Genomic DNA, 21,416 nt, shown 5'->3' on the forward strand with positions numbered 1-21,416 from the left:
TTGCCTTTCCATGTTACTTTTATTTTTATTAAAAATATCTTTTTAGGGGCGCCTGGGTGGCACAGTCGGTTAAGTGTCCGACTTCATCCAGGTCACGATCTCGCGGTCCGTGAGTTCGAGCCCCGCGTCAGGCTCTGGGCTGATGGCTCAGAGCCTGGAGCCTGTTTCCGATTCTGTGTCTCCCTCTCTCTCTGCCCCTCCCCCGTTCATGCTCTGTCTCTCTCTGTCCAAAAATAAATAAACGTTGAAAAAAAAAATTAAAAAAAAAATATCTTTTTAATGTTTGTTTATTTTGGAGGTGGGGGGAGGGACAGAGAGAGAGGGAGACATGGAATCCGAAACAGGTTCCAGGCTCCGAGCTGTCAGTACAGAGCCCGATGTGGGGCTTGAACTTACGAACCATGAAATCATGACCTAAGCCAAAGTCAGATGTTTAACCGACCGAGCCATCCAGGCACCATCCATGTTACTTTTAAAATCAGTTTGTTGGCATCCAGAAAATAAATAGCTTACTGGAATTGGGATCACACTGAGTCTATAGATCAAGTTGAGAAGAATTGGCATCCTAATACTGAGTGTTCTAATGCATGAGTGCAGAATATCTCTCCATTTATTTAAATCTTTTGATTTCTTTCAACATAGTTATGTAGGGTTTCGCATAACAGATCTTGCAAATGTTGTGTTAGATTTATACCTCAGTACTTTTGTGTGTATGATAATGTAAATGGTATTGTTTTTAATTTTTATTTCTAATTATTCATTCCTGGTATGTGGGAAAGCAGTTGATTTTTGTATATTACCCTTGTAACTTGTGACTCAGCTAGAACTGTTTATTAGCTCCAGAAGTTTTTCATTGTAGGTTTTTTGAGATTTTCTTCATGGGCAAGCCAATCATCTGTGAACAAAACAGTTTATTTTTTCTTTCCCAATCTGTATACCTTTCATTTCTTTTTCTTATTGTATTAGTTATGACTTCCAATAAAATGTTGAATAAAAGTGGTAAGAGGGGGAGCGCCTGGGTGGCTCGGTTGGTTGAGTGACCGACTTCGGCTCAGTCATGATCTCGCGGTCTGTGAGTTCGAGCCCCGCGTCGGGCTCTGTGCTGACAGCTCAGAGCCTGGAGCCTGCTTCTGATTCTGTGTCTCCCTCTCTCTATGCCCCTCCCCCGCTCATGCTCTGTCTCTCTCTGTCTCAGAAATGAATTAAAAAAAAAAAAAAACATTAAAAAAAGAAAAAAGTGGTAAGAGGGGTCATCCTTACCTTATTCCTGAGCTTAGTGGGAAGGCATGTGGTTTCTTACCATTAAGCATGATGTTAACTGTAGGATTTTTGTAGATGTTCTTTATTAAGTTGAGGAACTTCTATTCCTAGATTACTAAGAGTTTATATCCAAATGGGTTTGGGTTTTGTCATTGCTTTTCTGCATCAATTGATATGATGATGTGACATTTCTATTTTAGCTCACTGATGATGGTAGATTACATGAATTGATTTTAGAATGGTGAACCAACCTTGCACACCTGGGACAAATCCCACATTGTCATGGTGTATCATTCTTTTTATACATTGCTGTTTATGCTTTGCCAATATTTTTTGAGGATTTCTACATCTGTGTTCATGAGAGAGATTCACCTGTAGCTTACCTTTATTTTAATGTTTTTATCTGGTTTTGGTATTAAGGTAATACTGGCTTCATGGAGTGAGTTAAGAAGTGTTCCTCTACTTCTGGAAGAGAGAGATTTTTCTGGAAGAGATTGTAGAGAGTTAGTATAATCTCTCCTTAAGTGTTTAGTAGAAGTCACCAGTGAAACTATCTGGATATGGGACTTTTGTTTTAGAAGGTTATATTGGTTGAGTTTCTTCCATACATACAGGCCTATTCAGACTATCTATTATTCCTTGGATAAATGTTGATAGTTTGTATATTTCAAGGAGTTGGTCCATTTACCTAAGTTAGCAAATTTATAGCATAGATTTGTTCATAATATTCCTCCATAATATTCCTTTATTATTCCTTTAATGTCCATGTGATTTGTAGTGATGACTCTTCTTTCATATCTGATATTAATAATTTGTGTTTTTTCTCTTTTTCTTGGTTAGCCTCGCTAGAGGTTTCTGAATTTTACTGTTCTTTTAAAAGAGCCAGCTTTTGTTTTCATTGATTTTCACTGTTGAGTTTCTGTTTTCAATTTCATTGATTACTTCTGTTATTTTTATTATTCTTTTCTTCTTGCTTTAGGCTTAAGTTATCCCTCTTTGTATTATTTCCTAAGATAGAAGATTAGTTACTGATTTTATTTATTTTTTTTAGTTACTGATTTTAGGTCTGTTTTCTTTTCTAATATATGCGTTCCATGCTACAAACTTTTTTCTATACACTGCTTTTGCTGCATCACACAATTTTGTTTTATACTTTCATTTTCATTTAGTTCAAAATATTTTTAAATTCAAGATTTCTTTTTGACCTGTGTGTTATTTTATTTTATTTATTTATTTTTTTAAATTTAAGTAAGTTCTGCACTGAATGTGGGGTTTGTACTCATGACCCTGAGATCAAGAGTCACTTACTCCACTAACTGAGATAGCCAGGAGCCACTGACTTGTGTGTTATTTAGAAGTGTCTTGTTTAATCTCTAAATATTTTGAGATTTCCCAGCTTTATGTTATTGATTTCTAGTTTAATTCCATTGTGTTGTGAGAGTATACTTTGTATGATTTTTATGCTTTAAAATTTGTTGTGTTTTATGGCCCAGAATTTGGTCCACTTTGATGAATGCTTGATATAAGCTTGAGAAGAATATGTGTTGTGCTTCTGTTGGAAGAAGTATTACGTAAATGTCTGGTAGGTCTAGTTAGTTAATGGTGCTGTTCAGTTCACCTATATCCTTACTCAATTTTTATCTGCAGGATCTGTCAGTTACTGGAAGTTGGGGAGCGGGTGTTAAAGTCTCCAACTATAATGGTGGATTTGTCTGTTTCTCCTTGCAGTTCTGTCAATATTTGCCTCATGAATTTTGATGTCCTCTTGTTTGGTGCATATGCATATTAAGGATTATTATGTCTGCTTGGAGAATGTATCATTTTATAATGTCCGTCTTTATTCCTGATGATTTTCTTTGTTCTGAAATCTGATTTGTATAAAATTGATATAGCTATTCCAGCTTTCTTTAGTGTTAATGTGATAAACCTTTTTGTATCCCTTTGCTTTTAACCTATCTGTGTCTATTTAAAGTGGCTTTTAAAAATCCATTCTCACAATCTCTTTTTTTTTTTTTTTTTTAATTTTTTTTTCAACGTTTATTTTTATTTTTGGGACAGAGAGAGACAGAGCATGAACGGGAGAGGGGCAGAGAGAGAGGGAGACACAGAATCGGAAACAGGCTCCAGGCTCTGAGCCATCAGCCCAGAGCCTGACGCGGGGCTCGAACTCACGGACCGCGAGATCGTGACCTGGCTGAAGTCGGACGCTTAACCGACTGCGCCACCCAGGCGCCCCTCTCACAATCTCTTTTAATTGACGTATTTAGGCCATTCACATTTAAGGTGATTATTAATATATTTGGATCAGTATGAACCATTTTTGTAACTTTTCTGTTTGTTACACTTATTCTTTTTTTATTTAAAAAAATTTTTTTTTAGTAATCTCTACACCCAACAAGATCAAGGGGTTACGAGCTTGCCAGGCAACCCCCCCCCCCCGCCCTTTTTTTTTTTTTTAACGAAAACATTTCTTTCCTTTTCTTCCTTCTGGTTTTAATGGACTGTTTTATGTGATTCTGTTTTCTCTCTTGTCTTAGCATGTCCATTATACTTCTTTAAAGAAGAGTTTGTCAGGGACGCCTGGGTGGCTCAGGTCATGATCTCACGGTTTGTGAGTTTGAGCCCCTTATTGGGCTCTTTGCGTCAGCACAGAGCCTGCTTTGGATCCTCTGTCTCCCTCTCTCTCTGCCCCTACCACACTCACACTCTCCTACTCTCTCTCTTTCTCTCAAAAGTAAATAAACATTAAAAAAAAAAAAAGGTTTTTAGTCATTGCCCTGGAGCTTGCCTCATACCACGTTGGTCTCTAAGTCTGCTATCAGATAACTGTATTCTGCTTCTCAGGCAGTATGTGTACCTTAAACTAGAATTTTCTGAATTCCTCCCTCCCATCCCCCTTGTAACATTGCTGTCATTCGTTCATTTTACTTATCCCTATGCTATAATCAGTGAATACACTGTTACTGTTCTTTGAATGGGTATCTATTTTTTTTTCATGTTTATTTATTTTTGAGAGAGACAGAACACAAGTGGGGAGGGGCAGAGAGAAGGAGACACACAACCTGAAGTAGGCTCCAGGCCCTGACCTGTCAGCACAGATGCCGATGCGGGGCTTGAACTCATGAACCAATGAGATCATGACTGAGCTGAAGTCGGATGCTCAACTGACTGAGCCACCCAGGTGCCCTTGAATGGTTATCTATTAATTAAGAATAGGAAAAACACATTTTATTTTGCCTTCATTTATTCCTTCTCCAGTGCTCTTACCTCGTTTAGATCTGACTTGCTGACCTGTATAATTTTCCTTCTCTAAAGAACTTTTTAAAAGTTTTTACTAGGCTGATCCACTGTTGTTGTTTTTTTTAAATTTTTTTAAATGTTTATTTTTTTGAGAGATAGAGAGCATGAGCAGGGGAGGGGGTGCAGAGAGAGAGAGAGAGAGAGAGAGAGAGAGAGAGTGTGTGTCACAGATTCCCAAGCAGGCTCCAGGGTCTGAGCTGTCAGCACAGAGCCCAACGTGGGTCTCGAATTCATGAACCGTGAAACCATAACCTGAGCCAAAGTTGGACGCTTAACTGACTGAGCCACCCAGGTGCCCCAAGACTGATCCACTGTTAAAAAACTTCACTCAGTTTTGGTTTATCTGAAAAAGTATTTCTCCTTTTGAGAGGTAATTTCAATGAATAATTTTTTTTATCCCAACACTTTAAATATTCTACTTTATGGCTTCTGAAAACAGTTGGATGTACTTCTTATCCTTGTTATCTGTAGGTAAGATATTTTTTCCCTCTAGCTTTTTTCATGATTTTCTCTTTATGTTTATTTTTCTATAGTTTGAATATGATGTAGTTTAGGTGTAGATTTTTTGGTAGTTATCTTGCTAGGTCTGCTCTGAGCTTTTTGATGTGCAATGGTTTGGTGTCATTAATTTTGGAAGATTTTTGGACATTATTTCTTCAAATATTTCTTCTCCTTTGTCTCATTCTCTTCCTTATGGTATTCTGGTTATACCTTTTATAATTGTTCTGTAGTTCTTAGATATTCTGTTCTGCTTTTTAAAATTCTTTTTTCCCTTTCCATTTAGTTTGGGAAGTTTCTATTGAAATGCCTTTAAATTCACTGATTCCTTGCTTGGCCATGTCCAATCTACTGATAAGTTCATTAAAAGCATTATTCATTTTTGTTGTAGCGATTTTTATTTGTAGCATTTTCTTTTCATTCTTTCTTCGAGTTGTGCTTACATTACCCATCTGTACTTACATGTTGTCTACTTTTTCCATTAGAGTTCTTAACATAGTAATCATAGTTATTTTATATTCTGTATCTGAAATTATTACTGATAACCCCCAAATCTGTGCCATACCTGAGTCTAATTCTGAGGCCTGCTTTGTCTCGTCAGATTGCCTTTTATTTTGCCTTTTAGCATTCTTTTTACTGTTTTTTAAAAGCCAGGATATGTTGGGTAATGGGAACTGAGGTAAATAGGCTTTTAGTGTAATGTTTTATGTTAATTTGACTAGGGTCTGGGCCATTAAATGTTTGTTGTAGGGGTAGGTGCCAGAGGCTTCAGTTTCCTCTAGTGTCTTTATTTTTTGTTATATTTTTCTCCCCCATTGTCTTTGTATTTCCCTAAGAATTCCTTTTTAAATAGTCTGTTTCTTGCAACTTGTTCAGTTGAAATCCACTGTTACTGTACCAGAACCCTGGTGACATGGTGGTAGAGTATGAGGACGAGGAAGTGTTCTATAATCTTAGGACCGAATCTTAGTCTTTTGGTGGGCTGGAGTCCTGGGCTGCAACTCTCACAAATATTTTTTGGCCTTTTCCTCCCCTTCTTTTCAGGTGAAACAAGAATGGTAGAGGGGCTATAGCTGGCTAATTTCCCCTCTCCCAGGACAGCATATAAGGCTCTGGTAAATTTTCCCTTGGAGTGTTGGCTTTTGTCGTGGAGAACAGTGCAGGCTTATTTCAAAACCGTTACTTTCCCCTGGATGTTTTTCAAAAGGGTTCTGTTCTCCTTCCCCTTCCTCAAAAGGGAGAAGGTTTTTATTGGATCTTTATCCTGGGCATTGTTACTTTTCTCCTCCCCTTACCAAAAAGGGGAGGAGATCATTCTTGGATCTTCATGTTCAGAACCTCGTGAAGTCCTGGAGGGTAAAGCCAAAAGATTGTGGAGGGCTCTCGCTGGATTGGGTCCGTTGGAGTTCTTACTTGCAAACCTTTGTTGAAATTACCGTTTAAGTTTTCTCCCCAGTTTTCTCTAGCACCTTCTGCTCCAGGTAAGCTGTTCTTGGGTGTGATTCTCTGTATTTGCCTTTCTCTCCAGATTTCAGGAGTTCAGTTTGCTTTATGTCCTTAATTCTCTGATAAGCCTAAGGAAAGTTGATTTTCAGTTTTTTTTTCCTCTTGTTATAAGGACAGGAGTGACAATATTCAAGCAGTTTATTTGTAGGAACTGAAACCTGAAGTCTTACGTTTATGTTTTAAAATTGGAAATACCTTGTCCAGTTTAAAAATAATTGTTCAGCAAGAGGCTTTTAACTTTTCTGTGAACCATTTGCTTAGCTGAGATGACTCATTCTTAGTTATTTTCATCCCTTTGAATTTCAGATATGTATATTTTCAAAGTGCTTATAGCAAGAACTTTTTTAGAACAAAATATTTGAAAAACTTAACTTATTGTAGTTCTAGAAAATTGCTAATAACTTTACTCAAAATTAACTGGAATTATTGATTCCCCCGCGCCCCACACTGGCTTTTGTTTTTTTTTTAATCAGGTATCTTTTAGAATCCATGCTAAAGTAGTTTCAGGGATTATTGTGTTTAACCTTCACTTAGTGTTTTTACCCCACTTGTTTTTGAAAAAGTAACTCAATTTTCTGAGGCACTTTGAAATCTCTGGAGACGAAGCCAGTGTTTAAATTTGAAAAACCAATGACAATAAATGCCTAACTCTTATGCTGCCAGTGATTTATTTTCAATTAACCTTGAAGAATGTATTAATTATAAACTGTAGATCTTGGTGACTTTAGCCTAATAGAATCACTTTTAGAATCTGTGTGATAGAGGGCAGTTTGGCTAAAATGTGTTATTTAAGCAACTGAGAAAGTATGGTGTATACTTAAGAGCCGTATAATTTGATTGCTTGCTAAAAAAAAAAAATGCATTTTGGGAGCCTTCAGTTCTTATCCTTGCAGAACCTCGGGCGATTGAGACATTGTAAATTGCATTAACCTTGCCCTTTTTTTAGGTTTCATTCTTAATTTTTATTTTTCTCACCGAATCTACTGTGAAGAATAGCTGTTAAACCAGGAAACAAATTAGCTGAATGGTATTTAAGATTGCTTATTAGCTGGCAAACTCATGTCATATTTAAGAAATATTTTTCTCTTAATTTTCTTAATTGCTTAAAATGAATATCTGTCTTTGGGAATTAAAGTTTTTCAGGAGGGAGAATTAAAATATTACATATTATGGATTTTATCTTAATATACTAAATAAATTTTTTTAGAAATGATGAGTTCATGCTGTATTGAAAGAATTTGATTGAAAATAATTATTTTTTGCCATGTAATAATCAATTAGCTGTGATTTGTTTTAAAATAAGATCCAGGGTTCCTGGCTGGCTCAGTTGTTGGAACATGTGACTCTTGATCTCAGGGTTATGTGTTCAAGCCCTGCATTCGGTGTAGAGATTACTTAAAAATAAAATAAAAATAAAATCTTAAAAAAAAAACAACAACAAAAGAAGATCCATTTGTCTAGCATGATTTGAATTGGAGGCAGAAGTCTTTCTTTAGGCTTTTGCTTAGAGACATTTCTTATAAAGAAATAGGCTGTTGGGAGAAAATGGAGAGAGAAGAGCAGGTCTTCAGTAGTGGCACACTTATGTGTTGTGCCCCATGCCAAGTCACATCCAGCCTCAATAGATTAGTGGTCAGTATCCATGTTGCTCCTCCTGAAACTTAATAAAACCCAAACCCCCCACAAACCCCCAAAACACCTGTTGATAAAACGATCTCCTAGAAGAAATCCACATGCATGAACATAGTATGTCAGTATTTTAGTCTTACCAAAAAAGCTTCTATGTGCTAACAGTTCAACTGAGATAATGATTTATATTTAGTAAATAAGTTTTTAAATTGAGGCCTTTGTTGGCGGGGTCCTGACTTCCAATTTCCAGATAAGTTCCTCTCCCTCTCCCTCTCCCTCTCCCTCTCCCTCTCCCTCTCCCTCTCCCTTTTCCTCTCCTCTCCTCTTCTCTTCCTCTCTCCCTCCCTCTCTCTCTCTCTTTTTGATCTTGCTACTCTATGCTAACTGGGTTGGCAGCCACCCTTGCAAAAATGTCCCTTCATTCATCACAGCATTCAGGACCACAGTGGCAGGATTGTTTCCCTCTCCAGGGTGAGAGACTCTCAGGATCACCCCCATGATTCTTGACATCCTCTTCTACTTTTGTCACCACTAAAACTCACTGGCTGCCCATTTTAGCACAGAACCATCATCCCTGTACTGTTCAATTGTGTCCTATGTTCTCCCCCAATCTTCCCACTGTCCCCTAGAGATCCTGAACTGCCATTAGTAATTTCTCCCTCAGCTTCAGTCTTGCCCCAGCATCACAGTTTAATCGTGCTCAGGCTGATCTGGGTTTCCTTGAGTTAATTTCTGTCAGTGCCTATTTGTTTACTTCTTAGTACTTATGTAAAATTGCAATTGTACATTCACTTACTTAGCCTTTTTCATCGATTCTAAGATGTACATTTCTGCTCACATTTCTGAAATTGAGGCTCATCTTAACACTAGATGCCCTTAATGCTTTCTGAATGGTAAGTAATGTAATAGTGTATCTTACAATCACTTGTGTCTTAGATTTAATAAAATATTGTACTTTTAACGTTCTGTTTCCCCTAGTTAATTGCAAGTTGCACAAGTACAGGAATTCTGTTTTACTCACTCATAGGGACCAGTGTCCAGTACTGTACCTGGTACCTAGTAGGCACTGAATAAATAATGCTCGAATGAATAGCATTATTTACTTGGTTGTTCCCTTTTCAAAAAAAAATTTTTTTTTCTAAATAGGCTCCATGCCACCATGGGGCTTGAACTCAGCACCGTGAGATCAAGAGTCACATGCTCTACCGACTAAGCCAGCCAGGTGCCCCTATCATTATGTATTTAGGAAACGATGGCTGTAGTAAGTTTGAAGATGAAGTGGTCAATATATGCATGTGAAAATTTTTTAATTTTTACTTATTTTGGGGGAGAGAGAGAGAGCACGAGTGGTAGAGGTGGGCGGGGGGCGGGGGGAGAGAATGAGAGAATCCCAAGCAGGTTCCACACTGTCAGTGCCGAGCCCAGCATGGGGCTCAAACTCATGAACTGTGAGATCATGACCTGAGTCAAAAATAAGAATTGAATGCTCAACTGACTGAGCCACCCAGGCATCCCTGCTTGTGAAATTTTAATTCAGTTTCTCTGTTTCAGTATTTATCTTTGGAGATGGCTTTACTCTGGAATTGAAGAAACCTTTAGATACATTTATTTTGTTCCCTCATTTTTGTAACTCTTCCTATTATTGATATATGTACATCTTTATTTAAAAGTATTTACTCACCATGTATGAAAATGAACCCACGTAAGCTTTTATTGGGTATCAGCAGTTGTCTTTCATTAGGAGGAAGAGTGAGGAAGGTACCAAAGGGTGTAGCCAACTTTTATAAACTTTACAGGGTTTTGAGTGCTTGAACTTACTTTTTCATTTTACTTCATCCTCTAAGGAGCACAGTCACTTGGTGTGCCTACTTCACTTCTTTTAAGCGAAAGAACAGCGGACAGGCAGCATGAGTGACTGGGGTTCCTTAGGCCAGCTCCTCGGCAAGGTTCAAACCTACTCCAACCCTGGAGGGAAGGTATGGCTCTCCATCCTTTTCGTATTCCGAATCCTGCTCCTGGGGACAGCAGTTGAGTCAGCCTGGGATGATGAGCAGTTTGCCTTTCGTTGTAATACTCGGCAGCCTGGTTGTGAAAACGTCTGCTACGATAAGTCCTTCCCGATCTCTCATGTGCGCTTCTGGGTGCTGCAGATCATATTTGTGTCTGTCCCCTCACTTTTGTACCTAGTGCATGTATTCTACTTGCTGCGCAAGGAACATAATTCGAAAAAGAAAGGGGAGGAACTCACAGTTGCTCAAACCAATGATGTCAACATGGAGGAAATCAGAATCGAAATCAAGAAGTTCAAGTTCAGCGCTGAAGAACACTATAAGGTGAAAATGAGAAGGGACTTGCTGCGAATCTATACCGTCAGCATCTTCTTCAAGTCTCTTCTCGAGGTGGCCTTCCTGCTGATCCAGTGGTACATCTATGGATTCAGTCTAAACGCGGTTTACACTTGCAAACGAGACCCCTGCCCGCATCAAGTGGACTGCTTCCTTTCTCGCCCCACAGAGAAAAATATCTTCATTCTCTTCATGCTAGTGGTGTCCTTGGTGTCTCTTGCTTTGAACATCATCGAGCTATTCTCTGTCTTCGTCAAGAGCATTAAGGACCGCGTGAAGGATTCAGAGAGTGAGTCTTACTATGTTATATCTGGTCTGCTGCGTCCCTCCAAAGACAGTTCATCAGTTGTTGCTCTCTCTGACATGTCCGTTCCCAGGAACAAGCTTGTTCCCGGAAACGCAAACAGTTCTTCCTGCCTCAGTTACAGCAAACAAGGAAATGAGCAAAACCGTGCTAAATAGAGTGCATAGCAAGGTTTAATGGGGCAGGCAAGAAGCACCGCCTCTCCACTCGCTCACACAGCCTTTTAATTTCCCTGATGATAAGCAGATTCTGAGGGAAAAAAACCAAAAACCCTAGCTACTGGGCAGTAGCCATTGTAGACAGCAGCCATTCTGCAAAGCCAGCAGTCATGCCAGCAGCAGCCTTGATGACCTAGAGATCTAGACACATGCTTGAAAGCATTATGATTTTGCTCAATTGTTAAAGTAAAAGGAAGGTACAATGGAGAGTGTACTTTTGTTCCAGTGGAAGTTGTACTGAACACTGTCAGTCACAAGGCTTAGTGGACATAAAGGGTTCTTTTGGAGTATCTGGGATAGGAGGGGAGAGACGGGGAAGGATTAATTAATCAGAGGAACATCTTGGTATTTAAAATGGTTGACTCGAAGAATTTACATTTTAAATAAAGTCTCCATCAGGTGGTACATCAGTAAAGACTTTCTCTACCATATTCCCCAAGAATGGTTCAGTGTATATGAAGGAGTGATAGATATTTGTGATGTGTTTGTTGGTACAAACAGACACAGTATAAACTCATGAACATGGATTATTAAAATAATGCAGTGTTCAAATTTGAGCCTTTGTCACAGATTTTGTGGTATGGGCCATATGATGTTTACATTACATAATTCCTACTGTGAAAGTGAAGCACTCCTCCCTCCCCCACTCAGATGCCCCCCTTCAGCCACTTTATTCTATTAGGGACACTGGTTCTGTTCATTACGATTTTTTTCTTTTGTAGAAAGATGTCGGGAATAATGTCCTTTTTCTGAAATGTAATCATTGATACTTGAATGATACACTTTTAGTTCTGTGAAGAGCAGTCATTAATGTGAGAAACTTAAAAGGAACGAATAGAGCTGAACTATTAAATGTTCTTACATGAATTTTGCAGTAACTGATAGTTCTTGGCTTTGTTCTACTTAATAAACCTTACATAACAAGCATTATTGTAGAACTTGTATTCTGTTATGAGTTTGGCGGGCAGTCTTTTGGGGTGGCTGGCATTTTTGATGTTTGTACTGAGATTTGGAGTGCAAGAAAGGTTGAAAGAGGTTTGAATATTACCCATGTAACTAATGTGTTGGAAACGTATACTAAAGAAATCTGTTTCTTCAAATACCTTTTCTAAAACTGACAGATGGTTGGTGAAAATGCCGAGCTTCATACTTTGTTCTTGTGCGACAGCTACATCAACAGTTTTGTACACTAAATAGTTTAATATTTCACATTAGACTACTGTCATGTTCAGCTTTATTAGTGCAAATGAGACCTAGTCCATCATATAGTCTAGAGAATGTTCTTTAATAAAGTTTAAGAGAACAACCTGCATGTCTGCCTCTGAGAGTTTCTGGCTGCAGTCATCTTTCCTAGTCTTTTGAACTCTTCATTCAGTATATCTTAATCTAAGCAAAATCTACTGCAGAGTTTTAGAAATGGAATTACAGTGATTCCATTACAGAAGGTTTTAGTATCAGCATCTTTAGTTATATGTAGTACGATCAGAGATATACCCACTACTTGGATGTGCAAAAAAATGTAGCTTCTTTTTTTTCTTTTAACTCATCTCCTCTTTTTTTTAATGTCTATTTTTGAGACAGAGAGAGAGAGTGAATGAGTGAGAGTGGGGGTGGGGCACAGAGAGAGAGAGAGAGAAGGAGACACAGAATCTGAAGCAGGCTCCAGGCTCCGAGCCCGACGTGAGGCTCGAACCCATGAACCGTGACATCATGACCTGAGCCGAAGTCGGACGCTTAATCTACTGAGCTACCCAGGCGCCCCATTAACTGATCTACTCTTTATCAGAAGCTTCTTCCCATCCCACAGGGCTCTGAAGGAGGAAGATAGGGACAACTGAAATGGTAAACCTGCCAATCAATAGCCTCTTGCTGTGACAGTGTAAATGGTCTCATTTGTAAAACCCAGTCTCTTGGTTCATTGAAGAATTGTTCAGATTTCCTTCTCACAAATTATTTCGTGAGGAATAAGCACAGTTATTTACTAATGGGATGTGTGTTTCTGTGGGGCACTGGAAAACCTCTGAAACCTTGGATTGGACATTGCCATGCTCACTTCCTGTTTCACACTGATTTTCACATAATTGCTTGCTTGATTTTGTTAAGAAAAAAATTTTTTTCCTAATGTTTATTTTTGAGAGAGAGAGAAAGAGCATGAGCAGGGGAGGGGTAGAGAGAGAGGGAGACAGAATTCGAGGCAGGAAGCAGGCTCCAGGCTCCAAGCTGTCAGCACAGAGCCTGATGTGGGACTCCAACTCACAAACAGTGAGATCATGACCTGAGCCGAAGTCGGATGCTTAACCGACTGAGCCACCCAGGTGTCCCCCCACCCTCAATTTTTAAGTTTGTTTATTTTGAGAGAGAGAGAGAGAGAGAGAGAGAATGAGTGTGAGTGGGGGAAGGGCAGAGAGAGAGAGAGAGAGAGAGGGAATCCCAGGCAGGCTCCACACTGTCAGCACAGAGCCTTGACATGGGGCTTAAACTCACAAACGGCGAGATCATGACCTGAGCTGAAATCAAGAGTCTGACGCTTAACCTACTAGGCCACCCAGGTGCCCCCTCTTTGTTAACATTTTGATCTTGAGATAATTACAGATCACATGCAACGATAAGAAATAATAGATTCCATATATTCTTCAACTAATTTCTCATCTTGCATAATTATAGTAAATATCACAGCCAGAAAACTGACATTGATATAATCCATTGACCTTATTCAGATTTCACCAATTTTGCGTGCACTCATATTTGTGTGTGTGCATGCACGTGCATATGTATAGTTTTTATCACTTGTGTAGATTCATGTGACCACCACAGTGAAGATATAGAACAGTTTTATCATAAGGATCCCTTGTGCTGTTTATAGCCACAGCTGTACCCCTCCATTCCCCTCTCCCTAACTCCTCACAACCACTAGTCTGTTCATCTCTATAATTTTGTCATTTCAAGAATACTGTTTAAATGGAATGATATACTGTATAACCTTTTGAGATTGGCTTTTTTCACTCAGCATAACTCCCTTGAGACCCATCAAGTTTTTGTGTGAATCACTAGTTTGTCCTTTTTTATTGCTGAGTAGTAGTCCATAGAATGGAGGTACCACTGTTTATTCACCTGTCAAAGGACCTGTTGAAGATTGTTTCCAGGTTTTGGCTACTACAAATAAAGCTGCATGAACATTGGTGTACAGGCTTTTTTGTAAACAAAAGTTTTCATTTCCCCAGGATGAATGCCCAAGAGTGTAACTGCTGAGTTGTAAATGAATATATAGTTTTGTAAGAAACTGGCACATTCTTTTCCCAGAGTGGTTTACATTCCCATCAGCAATGTGTCAGTGATTTCATTTCTCTACATGCTCCCTAGCATTTGGTATTATCACTGGTTTTTGTTTTATCCATTCTAATAGATATGTAGGTGATCTCGTTGTAGTTTAAATTTACATTTCTCTAATGGCTAATAATGTTGAGTAGCTTTTCATGTGCTTATTTGGGATCTGTGTATCCTCTTCAGTGAGAGAGATATATACATATATTTATTCTGGATTAAAATCCTTTGTTGGATATGTTTGAAAATATTTTCTCCCTGCTTGTAGCTTGTCTTTTCATCACTTAATAAGGTCTTTCACAGAGCTAATTATTTTAATTTTGATAAGGTCATTTATTTTTCTTTTTATGGATTGTGTTTTTGGTGGTAAGTCTAAGAACTTTTTGTCTAGTCCTATATCGTAAAGATTTTCTTCTTCGTTTCTAAAAGTTTTATAGATTTACATATAAGTAAATATAAGTCCATGATCTTGAATTAAAGTTCATGATCCATTTTGAGTTAATTTTTGTCTAAGTTGTGAGATTTTAGGTTGAGGCATTTTCTTTCTTTCTCTCTCTCTCTGTTTTTTGGGGGGGAAAGGGTGCTGTGGATGTCCAATTGCTATAGCACCACCATTTATGGAAAAGTCTCTCCTTCCTCCACTGAATTACTTTTGCAGGCAAAAATCAGGTGTATTTGCATGGCCCTATTGATGTGTGTGTTTATCCTTCGGCCAGTATCACACTGTCTTGATTACCATTCTGTAGCTCCGTAGTAACCCTAAACATCAGGTGTGATGATTCCTTTCATTTTTATTCTGCTTTTTCAAAATTTCTTTAGCTATTCCAGGTCAGGTGCCTTTCCATTTTCATTTTAGAATAAATTTGCCTATATCTACACAACACTTGCTGGGTTTTTTTTGTTGTAATTGCATCAAACCTTTATTATCAATTTGAGGAAAATTGGCATCTTGTTGAGTTTTCTAATACCTGAGTACAGTATGTTTCTCAATTTACCTAGGGTTTCTTCAGGGTTTTTTCATCAAGATTTGGTAATTTTCAGGATACAGATCCTGTACATATTTCATTGTTTATATCTATTTCATTTCCTTGGAGTAATTGTAAATGATATTTTGCTTTTAATTTCTGTCTCCCATTTTTGTCACTTGCATATAGAAATGTGATTGATTTTTGTTCGTTAACCTTATAGTCTACAATCTTGCTAAACTTAGTTCTAGGAGATTTTGGTGGATTCTTGGAATTTTTTAATGTAGGTGGTCATGTCATTTACAAATAATGTCAGTTTTATTCCTTTTACAATCAGTATGCTTTTTATTTCTTTTTCTTGGCTTGTTACTCTGATTAGAACTTTGAACACTGTGTTCAGTGGCAGTGATGAGAGGAGACATTGTTTTCATGTTTCCGATCTTAAGGGCAAAGCATTCAGTCTTTCATCGTTAAATATGATGTTAGCTATAGGGTATTATGGATGGTATTTATAAAGTTGAGGAACTTACCTTCTATTCCTTGTTTGCCAGAGGTTTTTTCTTTTACTCATAAGTGGGTGTTTGGTTTTATCAAGTTCTTTTATTGTATCAGTTCATACGATCATGTGATTTTTCTTCTTTACTCTGTTGACGTGGTTTTTTTTTTTTTTTGAAGTATTGAGATACCTTACATTCTTCTTTCTTTCTTTCTTTCTTTCTTTCTTTCTTTCTTTCTTTCTTTCTTCCTATTTTTGAGAGAGAAAGAGAGGGAGAGAGAATCTTAAGCAGGCACCATGCTCAGCACAGACCCCAACTTGGGGCTCAATCCCATGACACTGGGATCATGACCTGACCTGAAATCCAGAGTCAGACGCTCGACTGACTGAGCCATCCAGGTGCTCCTACCCTGTTGACATGGTTTTCAGATGTTGAATCAGCCTTGCATATGTAGAATAAATCCAACCAGTCACGGTGTACAGTTCTTTCTACACATTGCTAGATTTGATTTGTTAATATTTTGTTGAGTGTTTTTGTGCATGAGTTCCTAAGAGATACCGGTCTATAATTTTTGGATTTTTGTGTGCTGTCTTTGTCAGGTTTTGATATCATTGTATTAGTAGCCTCATAAAATGAATTGGGAAGTGTTTCTTCTTCCTCTCATTCCTGGAAGAGATTATGTAAAATTGATGTTAATTGTCTTTTAAGTGTCTGATAGAATTCTCTAGTGAACCCATCTGAGCCTGAAAATTTCTTTTATTGGGTACTTTAAAATTACAAATTCAGGGGCACCTGGGTGGTTCAGTTGGTTAAGCATCCGACTCTTGATTTTGGCTCAGGTCGTGATCTCATGGTTCATGAGATCAAGCCCTGGGTCGGGTTCTGCGCTGACAGTGGGGAGCCTACTTGGGATATTCTCTCTCTCTCTCTCTCTCTCTCTGCCCCTCCTCCACATGCATACACTACCTCTCTCTCATCAAATAAATAAGCATTAAAAAAAAATTACAAATTCAATTATTTAATAATTATGCAACAATTTGAATTGTTGATTTCATCTTGGTTAAGTTTGATAGTTTGTGGTTTACCAGGATTGGCCCATTCTTTCTAAATTGTCAGATTTCGGAGTGTAAAGTTCGTGGTAAGGGCTGTAGGGTTCTAGGGATCTCTCTCCTGTTTTGTTCCTGATGTTGAGAATTTTTGTCTTTTCTTTATCTTGCTAGAAGTTTATCAATTTTATTAATCTTTTAGCAGGACCAGTTTTTGCTTCATTGATTTAATCTTTTAAATTAAAAAATTTTTAAGAAAATTTTCTTTATTTTCCTGTTTAAAATTTCACTGATTTCTGCTCTTACCTTTAATATTTCCTTCCTTCTTGTTTTGTGCTTATTTCTTTTGCCAGTATTGAGGTAAGAATTTAGATTATTGATTTGAGACCTTTCTTCTTTTCTAATGTGTGCATTTAGTGCTACAAATTTCTCTGTTAGTACTGCTTTAGTTATACCCATGTTTTGATTTAATGTATTTTCATTAAGTTCTTTGAAATTAAAATTTCTTTTGAGAGTTTCTCTTTGTATGATGTCTATTTTGAAATCCTTGTCAGATAATTCTGCCATCTCTGTGTTAGCATCTCTTGATAGTCTTTTCTCATTCATGTTGAGGCTTTCCTAATTCTTAGTATGATGACTGATTTTCTGTAGAAACCTGGACGTTTTGGTTATTATGTCATTAGACTCTGTATCTTACTTAATCTTCTATCTGGTCTGCTCTGGTAAGGTGACGGCCACAGACGGGGCTGGTAGTTGATTTTGCTAATTCTGCCTCCATTGATACCCACTGGGGAGGGGCTCCTTGTTGCTGGTGTGGATGGGAGTTTGGCTTCTTAAGTGGCCTCCACTGACAATCCCCTGGCAGGGGCTTAGACATGCTCCCCATTCCGCCCTTACTGGTGTGGATGGAGCCACTTTTTCATTTGGCTGGAGTAGAGTGGATGGTTATTGTCTAAAAGTTTTCTTGCCTAGGCTGCTCCTTGCCTGGTCCTTTACCTGGAGAGTAGGCTTTTGTTGGGGCTATTTTTAAATCTGTGCCCATGGGCTTTTCTGGGTTGCTTGTTGAAGTAGTCTTAGTAGGGTTGCTTTAAAATTGTCGTCAGATAATTCCAGTTTGATTCATCTCTGTGGTGATGTCTCTTGTCTTTTCTCATTCAAGTTGTGAATTTCATGGCCCTTGGTATGATGTGATTTTTTTTTTTTTAATTGTATCCTGGGCAGTTTGGATATTATGAGACGCTAGATTCTATTTTATTTTATTTTATTTTATTTTATTTTATTTTATTTTATTTTATTTTATTTTTATGTTATGTTATGTTATGTTATTTTATTTTATGTTATTTTATTTTATTTTATTTTTGTTCAGGCAGCCCCCCTGTTGAGTGGTAGTTAGTGTGATAGGTGGCTAGGTGCAGCTTCCTGTGTGGCGCCCCCCACCCCTACCTCCACAGAGGAGGTGTTGCTCTTAGTTGTACTGCCTCCTTGCAGAATGGCGGGGGGGAGTGGATGTTTACCTCACTTGGCCCTGCTGACACCCCTTCCCAGAGAAAGTGGACCAGTGCTTCCACTGCCCTTATTGCCTCTGCTCTGTCCTGCAGACACCACTGTGGCAGAGGGGCCAGAGTACTGTTGGCTGCTTCCACCTGGAGGGAGGTGGAAGATCAGCCCCTGACCAGACTTGCCAATATGACAAGATGGGGAACGGAAGCTCTGCCTGCTTCTGTCAGGCAGGAAATGGGAGATTAGCTCCCCGCTCAGGGACAGGGCCAGGTGGGAAGTTAGGGAGTTGGAGCCCTGCTGCCTGCTTCTTTGGGGCTTGTGTGCGCACATGCATGTGTGTATCAGTACAGAGTGCCTGCCTGCTCAGCCCCCCTGAAACCTCAGTGGGATGGTAGTGCAGTTTTTCCATTTATGTTTGCCTAGAGTAGGGGGAGTATTGCCCAAAAGATTTTCTGTTGGCCCATCCTTTTCCTGCTCCTTGGGCTCTAAGAGTAGACTTTTCTTGGCACGTTTTTATGTTTGCCTCTTGTTGGTTCTAGGTTGGAGGATTCTGCAGCACTCTATTGGGGATACCTAGGAAACAGTGGGGAAACCCAGGGAATTCCACAATGTTCCTCAAGTCCCAAAGTCCTGAGGCTGTCAGCTTTCTCTTTGCCACCTTGTCTTCCTATGCTTGATTGTGTGTTATATACAGGGAGTTTTAGATTTAAGAGGAAGGACCTGGGAGAAATGGGGCTACTCCATCTTTACCAAAACACAGTCTCCACGTGTGTAAAAATTCTGCAAACACTGGTTTATATGATAACATCAGTTTGTTCCTGAAATATACCATGTGTCAGGCACTGTGATTGGCCCTGGGGACTATACAGATGGTACTGAGATGTTGTCGTTACCTTCGCACACTTTGCCATTTTGTAGAGTTCAAAGACCTGTGAAATAGATTTTATTTTGCTTCATGACACTCATGTAGAAAGCAATTCTTTATTTTAGAGAGAAAAAGAAATCTAGCTCCACACCATGTGGCTTGTGGTATTATTGAAGCTCCTTTGCTTCCCATTGGCTGAAACAAGCTGCCTTTGGTTTATGAAGTACCAGGCAAATGGGGAAGGGGCCTAACCCTTAAGTGCCTTGTTGTTCTCATGGTTATCATTGTGTTACTTGGGTTACCATTAAACCTTTTGCCAGGCACTACCCTCCAGTGGGCATTGTTCCCCTGGCCCCAGCTCTCCAGGCTGTGGTGCTTCATGATCAGACTGGAGGAATCTCTCCAAGTACCACCACCGTCCGAAGTCCTGGACAGCCCTCTCTCATGCAGCAGCCCCAGCCCTGTGACCCTCTTAGTCCTGGAGGGACATCAGCTCTCTTTGACATTAGCCTATTGGATGGGAAGTTCAGCTCCACTGCCTTTGTGAGTCTGGGCTTTATAATAATAAGAACCGTTAGTTCTCCCTAGGTATAGGAGAAGGAACCCCCTCCTCTGCTCCCAGGGACAAACCCCGTGCTCTCTGAGTTCCTCTGGAAACTTGCTTTGGTGATTTGGGAGTGTCTGAAGTAGAGCATTTTGAACTTTATCCCTGATGATAGTAATAATAACAACAACATTTGGCTCATGTTGTGTTGTGAGCATTTTACTTGGATCTTCCTTGTATCTTCTTAGTCAATCCTAATAGCCTCAGGAGTAAGTGACATTACTAGACACAATTTTCAGAAAAGGAAATTGAGGCACCGAGAAGTTAAGTAACTTGCCAAAGGTCACTCACCTAGTGGGTGGTAGAGCCATGATTGAAATCCAGGCAGTTTGGCTGTAGATCTGAAGTTCTTAACCTTCTTGTAGATGTGTGACCCCTTTTTAGAAACACATTTAGTTTTCTTATGAAATCACATAGATAGATCTGGCACTGAGAGTATGAAAAATAACCAGTACATATCTTATATTTTAAACTGTTTGGAGTATAGTCCTCTAATAATCAGATTTTTTTTTAGTTTGTTTCAGACAGTAGGAAATAATGATTTTGTTAGAAATTTCTGCATTTTTTTTCAGTTGTTCAGAGTTCAAGAGAAAATTTAGCCAGATTATATTTTATTATATACATCTATCATTTGTCACATTTATTTATACATCTATGATGTTTTCTGTTGCCTTAGGTGCCTTTTTGTTCAAATGCAGTTAGTAGAATAACTAGAAGGATATACTTCACGAGTCATCATGTTAATGTTATCCATGCCATTAGACTTAAATTCTACTTTAGGGACTTATTGTAAAGTACTTAAAATGTAGTCAGATTTTCCTCTTCAGAAGAGGTTTGTGCTGCCCTTTACCTTGCTTTTTCAGTGAAAATTTAAATTTTCTCATTCATATAAATGTGGAATCAAGTTTCGTTCACATGCATATTCTGTGTACCAGGTAATATAACCTAACAGCTTATTCTATTCCTTATAAACATAGTATTTTCTATTCCTTATAAACACAGTGTTGAATATAAAATTTCTGTCATGTTTTGTTAGAGAATAATGTGTAATTTCTCTTAAGGTAATTCATTAATTTGCAATTTTCATGTTGTCGGTGCTTTTTTTTTTCTTCCAAATTTACATCCAAGTCAGTTAGCATATAGTACAACAGTGATTTCAGGAGTACATTGCTTAATGCCCCTTACCCATTTAGCCCATCTTCTCTCCCACAACCCCTCCAATAACCCCTCTGTTTGTTCTCCATATTTAAGAGTCTATTATGTTTTGTCCCCCTCCCTGTTTTTATATTATTTTTGCTTCCCTTCCCTTGTGTTCATCTGTTCTGTGTCTTAAAGTCCTCATATGAGTGAAGTCATATGATATTTGTCTTTCTCTAATTTCGCTTAGCATAATACCCTCCAGTTCCATCCACGTAGTTGCATATGGGAAGATTTCATTCTTTTTGATTGCTGACTAATACTCCATTGTATATATATACCACATCTTCTTTATCCATTCATGCATCCATGGACATTTGGGCCCTTTCCATACTTTGGCTATTGTTGATAGTGCTGCTAT

At 38.5% G+C, this 21,416-nt stretch overlaps 2 protein-coding genes across 5 annotated transcripts in view; both read left to right on the forward strand.

Annotated features, from left to right (window-relative positions):
• CDKL5 (cyclin dependent kinase like 5) overlaps positions 1-21,416 on the forward strand; it is a 214,930-nt gene that overhangs the window by 84,032 nt on the left and 109,482 nt on the right. The window lies entirely within an intron of this gene.
• On the forward strand, positions 5,371-12,372 carry LOC122477591 (gap junction alpha-1 protein-like). The gene is made up of 2 exons (XM_043570773.1): positions 5,371-6,539; positions 10,038-12,372. The coding sequence occupies exon 2, from the start codon at positions 10,101-10,103 to the stop codon at positions 10,998-11,000; it is 900 nt and encodes a 299-aa protein (XP_043426708.1). The 5' UTR covers positions 5,371-6,539; positions 10,038-10,100; the 3' UTR covers positions 11,001-12,372.

The sequence above is a fragment of the Prionailurus bengalensis genome, chromosome X, assembly GCF_016509475.1.
Source record: "Prionailurus bengalensis isolate Pbe53 chromosome X, Fcat_Pben_1.1_paternal_pri, whole genome shotgun sequence".
Lineage (NCBI taxonomy): Eukaryota > Metazoa > Chordata > Mammalia > Carnivora > Felidae > Prionailurus > Prionailurus bengalensis.

Coding starts and splice junctions, on each gene's coding strand:
- LOC122477591 (XM_043570773.1), top strand. CDS start 10,101: ATGAGTGACTGGGGTTCCTTAGGCCAGCTCCTCGGCAAGGTTCAAACC.